Consider the following 12,425-nt stretch of genomic DNA (forward strand, 5'->3'; position numbering starts at 1 on the left):
GGACTGTTTGTTACAAACCCTGGGTTTTTCAGCTCCATTTTCCAGCAGAAAAGCATTGTGCTGGAAAATTTTCAACCAGCTTTCTTAGTGACAATTGTAGGATATACTTAGTGTACTAGATGCTTATGACAGACAATGACCCAGGGAAGTTTGATAAAGAGATTGTCTCTAGTAAATTTGAGGGTTGAGAGGTAACCCTTCAGAAGAGGACATCAGGGATGATATTCTTCAGGTTTATTACCAGCGTGAGGTAAGGGTGTTAGATAGCCGGGATAAGGAGGTCAGTTTAAGAAAATGGTGCACATAGTCAGGATTTAAATGTATAGGACCCTGAGGTAGATTTTGAGGTCGTCCTCATCTATACTGAGTAGAGGAATTGCACTTATTCCAAAGGGAGGCTAATAAAATTAGCAGTTGCGTTCTGCAGCCCCAAGCAAAAAGAGGAGAAGGAGTATGTGGAGTCTCTGATACAGACATTCAAGGAGAGAACGAGGAAAGCTCTGCACCTTGGAGCCCCAGGAGGATAGTGTGTGTGAAGCTGGAGGGGAGTGATCTACTGTGCAGTAGCCTAGATGGGAATTGATGACCCAGCTGCATACCTGTGCGTGTCCCCCTTCTCAAGTGCTCTCATTCCAGTTGAACATCAGCACTTAAAAGCTTGCTGCCAAATGAGTAGGTGCCTACCAAATTCACGGTCCATTTTGGTCAATTTCATGGCCATAGGATTTTTAAAATCATAAATTTCGTGATTTCAGATATTTAAATCTGAAATTTCACAATGTTGTAACTGTTGGGTCCTGACCCAAAAGAGGGTAGTGGGAGGGTTGCAAGGTTAGTTTAGGGGGGTTGTGGTTTTGCCACCCTTACGTCTGCACTGCTGCTGGCGACGGCGCTGCCTTCAGAGCTAGGCATCCAGAGAGTGGCAGCTGTTGGCCAGGAGCCCAGCTCTGAAGGCAGTGCCACTGCCAGCAGCTGCGCAGAAGTGAGGATGGCCTGGCATGGTATTGCAACCCTTACTTCTGTGTGGCTGCCTTCAGAGCTGGCGCCCCAGCCAGCAGCTGCCACTCTCCAGCCGCCCATTGCCACCCTTACTGCTGTGCTTCTGCTGGCAGTGCTGCCTTCAGAGCTGGGCGCCTGGCCAGCCGCCACCGCTTTCCAGCCACCCAGCTCAGAAGGCAGTGCAGAAGTAAGGGTGGCAATACCGCGACCCCCCAATCTAACCTTGCAACTCCCCCGCAACCATATTTTAGGTGAGGACCCCCAGTTTGAGAAACGCTGGTCTCCCCTGGGAAATCTGTAGAGTATAGGATTAAAGCACACAAAAGACCAGATTTCACGGTGGAGATGAGATTTCATGGCCCATGACGCATTTTTCACAGCCATGAATTTGGTAGGGCCCTACAAATGAAAATATCACATGGAGATGCTGGTGCATTCAGCAGCAAAGGAGTTAAAGCGTACGAGAAGCTTTAGCAGAGGCAGGCGCAAGGTATGGGCAAGTTCTGGCCACCTTCCAGGCACACCACCTCAGGGGAAATACGGGAGGAAAAAGGATGTTTACAGTCGAGAATGATGCCAAGATTTCAGACCTTCAGAGCAGCATTAAGGAGAGTGATGGCTGTGTCAGAGACATGGGACAAAGAGGACTTTTTACCCAGGAGGAAGACTTCAGGCTTTGATTCATTCAGTTGTAGGAAGTTATGGTTGGAGCCAATAATTGAAACCTTCTGTCCTGTTTGTGGGTTTTGGAGAGCTGCTGGCATACTTCAAGCTGGTTAACCAACCTTTTGGAATTCAGCCTGTGCTGATTATCCACATGTGTGCTGTGCAATTAATAAAATCCAGTGGAAAGGGGATCAAGTTACTAACATATATAAGGAGAAAGAAACTAAGAACAGACCCAGGAGAGAGAGAAGCAGCATCGAATAATGGGTGAATGGACTAACTGATGGATTTTGGCAAAGGGAGGCAGGCATTTAAAGGTTCATCTACACTGCACACTCCTTTGGGTATCATATAGAGAACATACACTACATGCCCCCCTAGCATGGATATAGTTAACAAAGTGTGGATGGTGAGGCACTACTTAGGCGAGTGGCGACCCCTGTGGACAGTGATGAGCTGCCAAAATCTTAACAACCGGTTCCCTCCCTGGGGACTCCTGCTCCATCTGAGTGGTGACCCCTGTGGACAGTGATGAGCTGCCAAAATCTTAACAACTGGTTCCCAACCCTGGGGACTCCTGCTCCATCCAACCCCCCGCGTTCCTTGATGGGCCTCCCCGGACCCTTGTCTCATCCACCCTCTTCCCCTGTCCCCTGATTGCCCCCAGAACTGGGCAGGAGGGTCTCGTGGGCCACCGTAGTGGGTGCCCACCCCACCCCTAAGAGCCAGAGAGACCTGCCAGGGGGCGAGGTGGGGAGTCCCAGTGGTGCTTACCTGGGGCAGCTCCCAGGAAGCATCCGGCAGGTCCCTCTGGCTCCTAGGGGCAGGGAAGGGTGCAGGGGGAGCAGCCGCTCCCCCCACTGATCACATCAAAAGTGGCGCCTTAGGTGCTGACTCCATGGATGCTCTGGGGCTGGAGCACCCACGGGGAAAATTTGGTGGGTGCAGAGCACCCATCCGCAGCTCCGTGGCCGGCCCCTGAACACACCGCCCCGCTCTGCTTCTCTGCCCCCGCTTCCCGCGAATCAGCTGTTCGGTGGGAAGCTGGGGAAGGCTGAGAAGCAGGCGGCGGCTTTGCACTCAGGCCCAGGGTGGCGGAGGTGAGCTGGGGCAGGGAGCGGTTCCCCTGCGCGCCCCCCGGGTTACCTGCTGCAGCGCGTGTGGCTCTCCTCGCGCCCCCCGCCCCAGCTCACCTCCGCCTCCCTGGGCCTGAGTGCGAAGCAGCCGCCTGCTTCTCAGCCCTCCCAGGCTTCCAGCACAAACAGCTGATTCACAGGAAGCCGGGGGGGCAGAGAAGCAGAGTGGGGTGGCACATTCAGGGGAGGAGGCGGAGCGGAGGTGAGCTGGGGCCAGGCGTGGGGCGGGAAGCTGCCAGTGGGTGTTCTGCACCCAGCAAATTTTCCTCGTGGGTGCTCCAGCCCCGGAGCACCCACGGAGTCGGCACCTAAGGCGCCACTTTTGGCCAGTTGTTAAATTTAGAAGCCCTTTTAGAACCGGTTGTCCCCTTGGACAACCGGTTCTAAAAGGGCTTCTAAATTTAACAACCAGTTCTAGCGAACCGGTGTGAACCGGCTCCAGCTCACCACTGCCTGTGGATATGTACCTGGGTATGCACCCTCCCTGCCCAAGCAGTGCTTCTCCCATCTATACAGTGGTTTTTAGCAGTGTAATGTCCCGCTGCACCTCTGCTGCAGGAGTCATTCCCCACCAGAGGGAAGGAGTCCAGCAGTGGGGAAAGAGTCCGGCAGCAGGGTTCTGGAAAGGCTCCAACAACCTTAAAAAAGCACATGTAACATCTCAGAGTGCTGTGTACTATTCTCTGCGGAGCACACAGAGTCGAGGAACGTTATTCGTATGCAAGATGTGGAGTGAATGAGCCAAAGGCTCTATACTGTGCCATGTACACGATGCATCTTCAAAGGTTGTTTAAGAGCTTGTCTGATATTATATTGCATTTGTTTTAAAAATAGCCCAGGAAGAGAAATTGGAAAGATTAGGACTGCAGTTCAAGGAGAGAGGCGAAAAAGGTATATAAAATGATGAAGGGTACAGACAGGATTAACCAGGGTCTCCTATTTTACCTTTTACAAATGCAGGAATGAGGAGAAAACCAATGAAACTGAAAAGAAACAAGTAGTAAAATGATAAAGGAAATTGTTTTGCACAATGTTTAGTTAACCTGGGGAACTCCATGCCACAAAGCATAATTGAGGATAGGAGTTCAGCAAGATTCCAAGAGCGATGAGGTATGTATACTGATAATGAGAACATCTACACTTTACGTTAGAAGGGACCAAAACATAAAGGATGGATGTACATCTTAATACTTCAGCACATAAGCCAGCCACTGACTGTTAGGGGTTAGGGACAGGTTATCTAATATTTGACAGTTACAAGAGCTCTGTCACCTTCTTCTGAAGCATCCAGATCAGACCATTGTCAGAGACAAGATGTCAAATTAAATGGCCCACTGGTTTGATCTGGTGTGGGAATTTGTAAGATATATTCTCAGATCAGGAAAGGCAAGCACTCAAAGCACGAGCCTCTTAATCTTTCTGACACTGCTTATTAAGCTCTGTAATGCTGGAGGTAACCAAACACTCAAACATCCGGAGATAACAGTCCAGCACCCCTTTTGGTAAACTGGAGCCAAGAATGCTCAGCACACACTACAAAAAAGCAAAACAATCGCCACTAGATTCTAAGGAGGAAATCCAGAAGCCCTGGCCGAAGTTCTTGTTGTTAAAGTAATTGCTGTAATTTAATTCTTGATTATCCTAGTCCCCCATCTCAGAGAAGCCACTACATTCCTCAACTTCTGACAGACTTCCGCTCACATCACACCAGCCCTATATTGATCCCTCAGTTACTGTGGCCAATTCTGAGGTTTCTGGTCCTCCATGCGTGTTGCGAGCTTCTGGGTCCAACAGCAACATGCGTCCCTGTAAAGGCATATAAATATTTGTCCCAAACATTCTTTACTCATGCAAGGGGGGGGAGTGCTTAGAGTCAGTAGATATTCTGTACGGATTTGCATAGTACTCGAACAACAAGCTCTTCTAAACTGTTCTCTTCAGGTTCTCCTACTGTGATAGCAGAGTGCCTTATCTTTATGAAATGAATAACAGAATGGCAACAGTGCCTGGCACCATCCCTTCCTACATACTCCACAGCAGCTGTGGAGGAGAGAGAAGGATTTTGTAGGCACTAAGGGTTAAATTTTCAAAAGTGTTGAAATAACTAAGTCACATTTTCAAAAGTGATTTTGGCACATAGGAGCCTGGCTCTTTGGAGCCAAAGCCCCATTTCAAAATGGGACTCAGGTGCTTTTGGAAATTTTAACCAAGAACAAAAAGTCTGACAGCTCCCACCTCCTTTGTGTATCTCCTACCAGACAGTACAGGTGAAGTCAGACTCGTTTCTTCTCTTTAATGACTTCTAACCGATTCTTATAATTCATTCATAGAAGGGGATTTAACAATCAGCTGCTGTCAAACTAGTGCTCCCAAATTGCTTATCAAACTGACAGTAGTTCAGAAATAAATCAGCTCCACATCTGACTCTCAGATTACATCCACTGCAAAACATTATTTTGCCTCACTTATGAAAAAGTTTCTAGGTGCATTTAATAAGAAAGAAAGAAAGAAATCCCCAGTTAAAGACTGATTCACCAGGATATCTACATGTGGCTGAGCACAGTTTTCTCTTAGGATTCTTAGGCTACGTCTACAGTGCACATCACTGTCTGCAGTGTGCATGGTACGTGTCGCTACACACTGCCATCAGTGGTGATTAGCCACTGGGCCAATGGGGCCGTGCCCAGGCACCCTGGCCAACTAGGGGGTCCTGAAAAATGGGCACCCCCGTGCCCTGATCCTGCTTTGCCTGCCCGCCCGGCACTTCTGCCAGGGAGCGGGGTCAGGCCGCAGGGGCTTGCCCCACTCTGCCAGGTGCTCCTTATCAGTATACATACCTCATCTCTCTTGGAATCTTGCTGAATTCTTATAATCAGTCATGCTTTGTGGCAGGGAGTTCCCCAGATTAATTAAGCATTGTGCAAAAAAAATTGTTATCATTTTATTATTTGTTGCATTTCAATTTCATTAACCGTCTCCTTGTTCTTGCATTATGTGAACGGTAAACTAGGAGAGCCTGGCTAATCTTCTCCATGCCATTCATCATTTTGTGTACCTTTCTCTCCTCTTCCTCTGAACTAATCCTTCCAATTTCTCTTATGATATTTTTCAAATAAATACAATAGAATCATAGACTCATAGAAGATTAGGGTTGGAAGAGACCTCAGGACGTCATCTAGTCCAACCCCCTGCTCAAAGCAGGACCAATCCCCAATCAAATCATCCCAGCCAGGGCTTTGTCAAGCCTGACCTTAAAAACTTCCAAGGAAGGAGATTCTACCACCTCCCTAGGTAACGCATTCCAGTGTTTCACCACCCTCCTAGTGAAAAAGTTTTTCCTAATATCCAACCTAAACCTCCCCCACTGCAACTTGAGACCATTACTCCTTGTCCTGTCCTCTTCTACCACTGAGAATAGTCTAGAACCATCCTCTCTGGAACCACCTCTCAGGTAGTTGAAAGCAGCTATCAAATCCCCCCTCATTCTTCTCTTCTGCAGACTAAACAATCCCAGTTCCCTCAGCCTCTCCTCATAAGTCATGTGTTCCAGACCCCTAATCATTTTTGTTGCCCTTCGCTGGACTCTCTCCAATTTATCCACGTCCTTCTTGTAGTGTGGGGCCCAAAACTGGACACAGTACTCCAGATGAGGCCTCACCAATGTCGAATAGAGGGGAACGATCACGTCCCTCGATCTGCTCGCTGTGCCCCTACTTATACATCCCAAAATGCCATTGGCCTTCTTGGCAACAAGGGCACACTGTTGACTCATATCCAGCTTCTCGTCCACTGTAACCCCTAGGTCCTTTTCCGCAGAACTGCTGCCTAGCCATTCGGTCCCTAGTCTGTAGCTGTGCATTGGGTTCTTCCGTCCTAAGTGCAGGACCCTGCACTTATCCTTATTGAACCTCATCAGGTTTCTTTTGGCCCAATCCTCCAATTTGTCTAGGTCCCTCTGTATCCTATCCCTACCCTCCAGCGTATCTACCTCTCCTCCGAGTTTAGTGTCATCTGCAAACTTGCTGAGGGTGCAATCCACACCATCCTCCGGATCATTTATGAAGATATTGAACAAAACCGGCCCCAGGACCGACCCCTGGGGCACTCCACTTGACACCGGCTGCCAACTAGACATGGAGCCATTGATCACTACCCGTTGAGCCCGACAATCTAGCCAACTTTCTACCCACCTTATAGTGCATTCATCCAGCCCATACTTCTTTAACTTGCTGACAAGAATACTGTGGGAGACCGTGTCAAAAGCTTTGCTAAAGTCAAGAAACAATACATCCACTGCTTTCCCTTCATCCACAGAACCAGTAATCTCATCATAGAAGGCGATTAGATTAGTCAGGCATGACCTACCCTTGGTGAATCCATGCTGACTGTTCCTGATCACTTTCCTCTCGTGTAAGTGCTTCAGGATTGATTCCTTGAGGACCTGCTCCATGATTTTTCCGGGGACTGAGGTGAGGCTGACTGGCCTGTAGTTCCCAGGATCCTCCTTCTTCCCTTTTTTAAAGATTGGCACTACATTAGCCTTTTTCCAGTCATCTGGGACTTCCCCCGTTCGCCACGAGTTTTCAAAGATAATGGCCAATGGCTCTGCAATCACATTCGCCAATTCCTTTAGCACTCTCGGATGCAACTCGTCCGGCCCCATGGACTTGTGCACGTCCAGCTTTTCTAAATAGTCCCTAACCACCCCTTTCTCCACAGAGGGCTGGCCATCTACTCCCCATGTTGTGATGCCCAGCGCAGCAGTCTGGGAGCTGTCCTTGTTAGTGAAGACAGAGGCAAAAAAAGCATTGAGCACATTAGCTTTTTCCACATCCTCTGTCACTAGGTTGCCTCCCTCATTCAGTAAGGGGCCCACACTTTCCTTGGCTTTCTTCTTGTTGCCAACATACCTGAAGAAACCCTTCTTGTTACTCTTGACATCTCTTGCTAGCTGCCGCTCCAGGTGCGATTTGGCCCTCCTGATGTCATTCCTACATGCCCGAGCAATATTTTTATACTCATCCCTGGTCATATGTCCAACCTTCCACTTCTTGTAAGCTTCTTTTTTATGTTTAAGATCTGCTAGGATTTCACCATTAAGCCAAGCTGGTCGCCTGCCATATTTACTATTCTTTCGACTCATTGGGATGGTTTGTCCCTGTAACCTCAACAGGGATTCCTTGAAATACAGCCAGCTCTCCTGGACTCCTTTCCCCTTCATGTCAGTCCCCCAGGGGATCCTACCCATCCGCTCCCTGAGGGAGTCGAAGTCTGCTTTCCTGAAGTCCAGGGTCCGTATCCTGCTGCTTACCTTTCTTCCCTGTGTCAGGATCCTGAACTCAACCAACTCATGGTCACTGCCTCCCAGATTCCCGTCCACTTTTGCTTCCCCCACTAATTCTTCCCTGTTTGTGAGCAGCAGGTCAAGAAAAGCTCCCCCCCTAGTTGGCTCCTCTAGCACTTGCACCAGGAAATATATCATAATATATCATACAAGGTTTTTAAACTGCCTTTGAAGGCTTACCTTGTATGGGGCACAGCACTGAACCTTGGGCTCACTCATTCTGTGTCTTGTGTACAAATAACTCTCCTGGACTCAGATTGGTATACAGAGATTAGTACACAGTAGTATGAGATGTTGTGTGTGCATTTCTAAGGTTGTAGGGAAAAAATGTGTGATATATTATTTGAGAAATAGTGCGTGGTCCTGTGAATAAAACTGCATCCTACAACATCCACATATGGGGCAGAGTTAAGTTGTATAGGTATCCTTACTTTAACTCCTAGGCAAATTTGACATCTCCTGAATTTCTAGGGCTTTTCTATGTAGCTAGCTTTCTCAAAGTCCCTCTCTATTTTTGTGAGTGATCCTCTTTAAGGTCCAATCCTGCATCATCATGATCCACTAGCATGGGAGTAGGTGGCTAAATTAACTGATCCAAAAGCTCATTGGGAATATTTTTATTAGCCAAAGCCCTCCTTTGGGATTTAGTCACTCCCACTGAAGTTAGGAGGCCTTCAGCACCTTGCACAGTGGGCCCTTTGTTAGCAGTCACTTCATTAGAGCCAACATACAATTAAAACAGAAACATGAGGATTTTTAAGAAAAAACTAGTACAAAAGGAGCTTTCTATAGTATTCCATCCATGGATATACAGTATGTGACAGGGTGAGGAATGTTCTCCACTGTGTTAAATGGAATTGAATTTAAGTAATACTGTGGTTCAGTGGTTGAGTTAAAACCAGTGGTCTGTATCGATACAAGGAGCTTTTACTCAAATTGAATCAGTTTCTGTCATAGAGCAGGCTGGAAATAATCAAACTGCTGAAAGGAACATGCTGTCAAGGTTCATGCAACCCACTATAAATGCGTGTATAGCAGGGGAGACTCAACTTTATTTAAAGAGTTGTAATTTTGAAAATATAAACCAATTTTAAAATGTACATGTGGGTTGTTTTAGATGTTAAGACTTCAGCTGCCTTGCTGTGGAAGGCAGTACTGTACATTTTCAGACTCCAGAACTACTGTTCTCAATTCTGTCCAGTTTACAGGCAAACTGGTTTTACTGGGAGAGATATTTGTGTAGCATACTGTATGCTGTGTACATATTGGCACAAATCCTTAGTGATCATTTAAAACAAATAATTTTTATTCAACAGAGTTTCAACTCCTGCATTCAGCTAATGGTAGGAGAACTGTTTATCCTCGTCTATGTTAAGCTTATGAATGTGTAACATGATAAATGTGTAGAACTGATATGGAGGGGGTAAACTCAGCCTGAGGGAGAGAGCGTCTTTTACCAGTGATCCCTTACGGCATGCTGGGATACGTATTCATGATTAAAAGCTGCTTTTTATGAAATGCAAAAAAAGGTTGCTACTAGAAAGACTGGATGGCTCAGAGGATAGAGCACCTTTCATATTTGGTCAGTAGAGACCAAATTACCTTCTGCTGGCTGTTCAGTAGCCTCTCAGGGCATGTCTACACAGCAGCTGGGGCTCTGGGAGCGTGCTTTCCAGTGGGGACAGACACACGTGCTAGCTCTCCTCAAGCTGGTGTGCTAAACATAGCAATGCGGCCAGGGTGGCACGGACAGTGGCTTAGTCTTGTGGCCCGAACACAAATGCACCCGACCCCTTGGGTGCATACTCGGGTGGTTAGGCCAAGACGCCAATAGTGCTGCTGCGGCCACGCTGCTCTTTTTACCGTTGAGCGAGCGCATTTGTCTGCCCACGCTGGGAAGCATGCTCCTGGCTGCTGTGTAGACATAGACTGAGAAATGAGTAAGTGGCTCTGTGATGGGGTGGACTAGGCCCAGAGGCCCCCTGCTAGAGGCCTCAGGGTCCTGTCCCATCCCATCCTAGAGAGGAGCACCGCCGACCGGGCCGTTAAAAGTGCAATCAGTGGTGCTGTGGGGCTAAGGCAGGCTAGTCCCTACCTGTGCTGTTTTTGCACTGCACACTGGAAGTGGCCAGCAGGTCCAGCTCCTATGTGGGGGAGGGGGTAAGGGAGCTCCGCACTCTGCCCCCACCTCGAGCTATGAAAGTGCCTGTGGGCAAGAGCAGTGCGCGGAGCTTCCTGCCCCCCGTGCCTAGGAGCTGGACCTGTGGGCCACTTCCAGGGCACAGCGTGAAGCCAGGGCAAGCAGGAAGCCTGCCTTTGCACCGCTGACCGGGAGCAGCCTGAGGTAAGCCCACGCCCCAACCTCCTGCCCAGCTCTGAGACCCCCAAAACCTGGAGCCCCGTCCTACACCCCGAACCCCTTATCCCCGGCCCCACTCCCAGTCAGAGCCCCCAACCTCCTGCCCCCCAACCACCTGCCCCAGCTCTGAGCCCCCCCAAACCCAGAGCCCTGTCCTACATCCCAAACCCCTCATCTCCCTTACCCTCCTGCACCCCCAACCTCCTGCCCCAGCCCAGAGCCCACTCCCACAGCTCCACCCCAGAGCCCGCACCCCTAACCGGAGCCTTTACTCCCTCCCATATTCCAACCCCGTGCCTCAACCTACCGTGCCCTCCCACACTCCAAATCCCTCGGCCCCACCCCCCAGCCTGGAACCCCCTCCTGCACCCCAAACCCCTCATCCTCGGCCCCACCCCAAAGCCCGCACCCCCAGTTAGAGCCCACACACCCCAGCCCCCTGCCCCAGCCAAGTGAAAGCGAGTGAGGGTGGGGGAGAGCGAGCCACCGAGGGAGAGGGAATGTAGTGAGCAGGGGGCAGGGCCTCGGGGAAGGGGTGGGGCGGGGAAGGGGGTGTGGCCTCGGGGAAGGGACAGCGCTAGGGCATCTGGTTATGTGCGATTGGAAAGGTGGCAACCCTAGTAGGGACAGGGGGAGCTAAGAAGAAGAGCTAAGGCTCAGGCCTCCTGGCTGGCTGCTGGGCCTGAGCATAGAAGAGAGCTAAGGGCAAGCCACTGGTGAAAGCCACCCCCCCGCAACTTTTTTGGCCCACAATGGCAGCTCAGCCAAAGCCAAACACTAAATGGACCGGGGAGACTGACCTCCTTCCTTTGCCGTAGAGGGAGCTGGTGCATGTTAGCAGCGGAGCAAAACTGCGGTGTTGCAGCTCATGCTGCAAACAAAGAGCATGGGCCTCCAGGCCTGTTGATCGGGCTCTTTGCACCAGCTCTGTACTCTCTCCGAGCTCCGCGGCGTGAAACTGGCAGAAACTCGCTGCTTAGAGACCATCCGCTTCTGTCCTTGGTAGTCCCCCAGCACAGTGAGACAGGCTGAGTCCATGGAACGCAGCTGCTCAGATTTCACTCGGAGGAGTCACCAGCCTCCATTATTTCTTGTCAAATCCATTTGACATTTAATTACAATCCCTGATCTATTCCAGACTGTTTATACAATAACAAAACAGTGCTCCTAATGACTCCAGAGAGGAAGGTGACAGGAGTAGATACCATCATCTTCCATAGGGGTTCTTTAGAAAGGTTGCTAGTACAAGATATTAGCTGGTTCCTAAAAGAACTGTAAAGCTGAAGATGGAACTGGCAGAGGAAAGTGAGGTTTTTTTTTTAACCTTCTTGGCACTGACAGACTCGAAATGCTCAAACAGCCTAAAGTGACACCAGACACCAATTTTCAAAGCCAGGCTAGAGGAGTTAGCATCACAGACCTCCTGACTTCCAGCACCAGAGGGGCTTAATGAAACATGGAGGGAATTTTGGGAGAGCCCCCGAATCCGAAATCCTCTCAATCCTGCCACTTTTGTCCAGACTTGACTCTCATTAAAAAAACAAAAGCAAAGCTTAGCTGGCATCAATAGGTTTCTCTCCCTCTCTGTGTGTCATTTATAGATGGAATAGTTGCAAGTTTTCAAGTGAAATGTAGTTTAAAAGAAAAGAGTGCTACGGTGTCTCTATTGATTTATTTTGCACCAAACCTTTCCAAGAGATAGTTAACCACCAGCCATTGCATTCTCTGCAGACCTGATTTACATCCAATGAAGCAACAAAACCTGGCATCAGGCAGGTGAATGTATCTCTCATTCTGCTGGGATTTAGAAACCTTCCCTCACCAGTGCAAAAATACATTTCTAGCTTACGCCAACTCCTTGTTGTGTGTGACTTTGTTTCAGAGCTTTCAATATCTTTTAGAATGAGAGAGACAAGGCAGG

General features: G+C 49.0%; 1 protein-coding gene across 11 annotated transcripts in view; it reads left to right on the plus strand.

The window, feature by feature from the left end:
• Positions 1-12,425, plus strand: part of FAM168A (family with sequence similarity 168 member A) — a 360,452-nt gene that overhangs the window by 303,255 nt on the left and 44,772 nt on the right. For 6 of the 11 annotated variants that reach the window (XM_074954883.1, XM_074954928.1, XM_074954920.1 and 3 more), the window contains exon 4: positions 9,462-9,488. The exons of the other annotated variants lie outside the window; for them this stretch is intronic. In XM_074954883.1, the coding sequence (XP_074810984.1) occupies positions 9,462-9,488 (27 nt within the window). The remainder of the gene's footprint in view (positions 1-9,461; positions 9,489-12,425) is intronic. 11 annotated transcript variants of the gene reach the window in all.

Source organism: Natator depressus, chromosome 1, assembly GCF_965152275.1.
Source record: "Natator depressus isolate rNatDep1 chromosome 1, rNatDep2.hap1, whole genome shotgun sequence".
Taxonomy (NCBI): Eukaryota; Metazoa; Chordata; order Testudines; family Cheloniidae; genus Natator; species Natator depressus.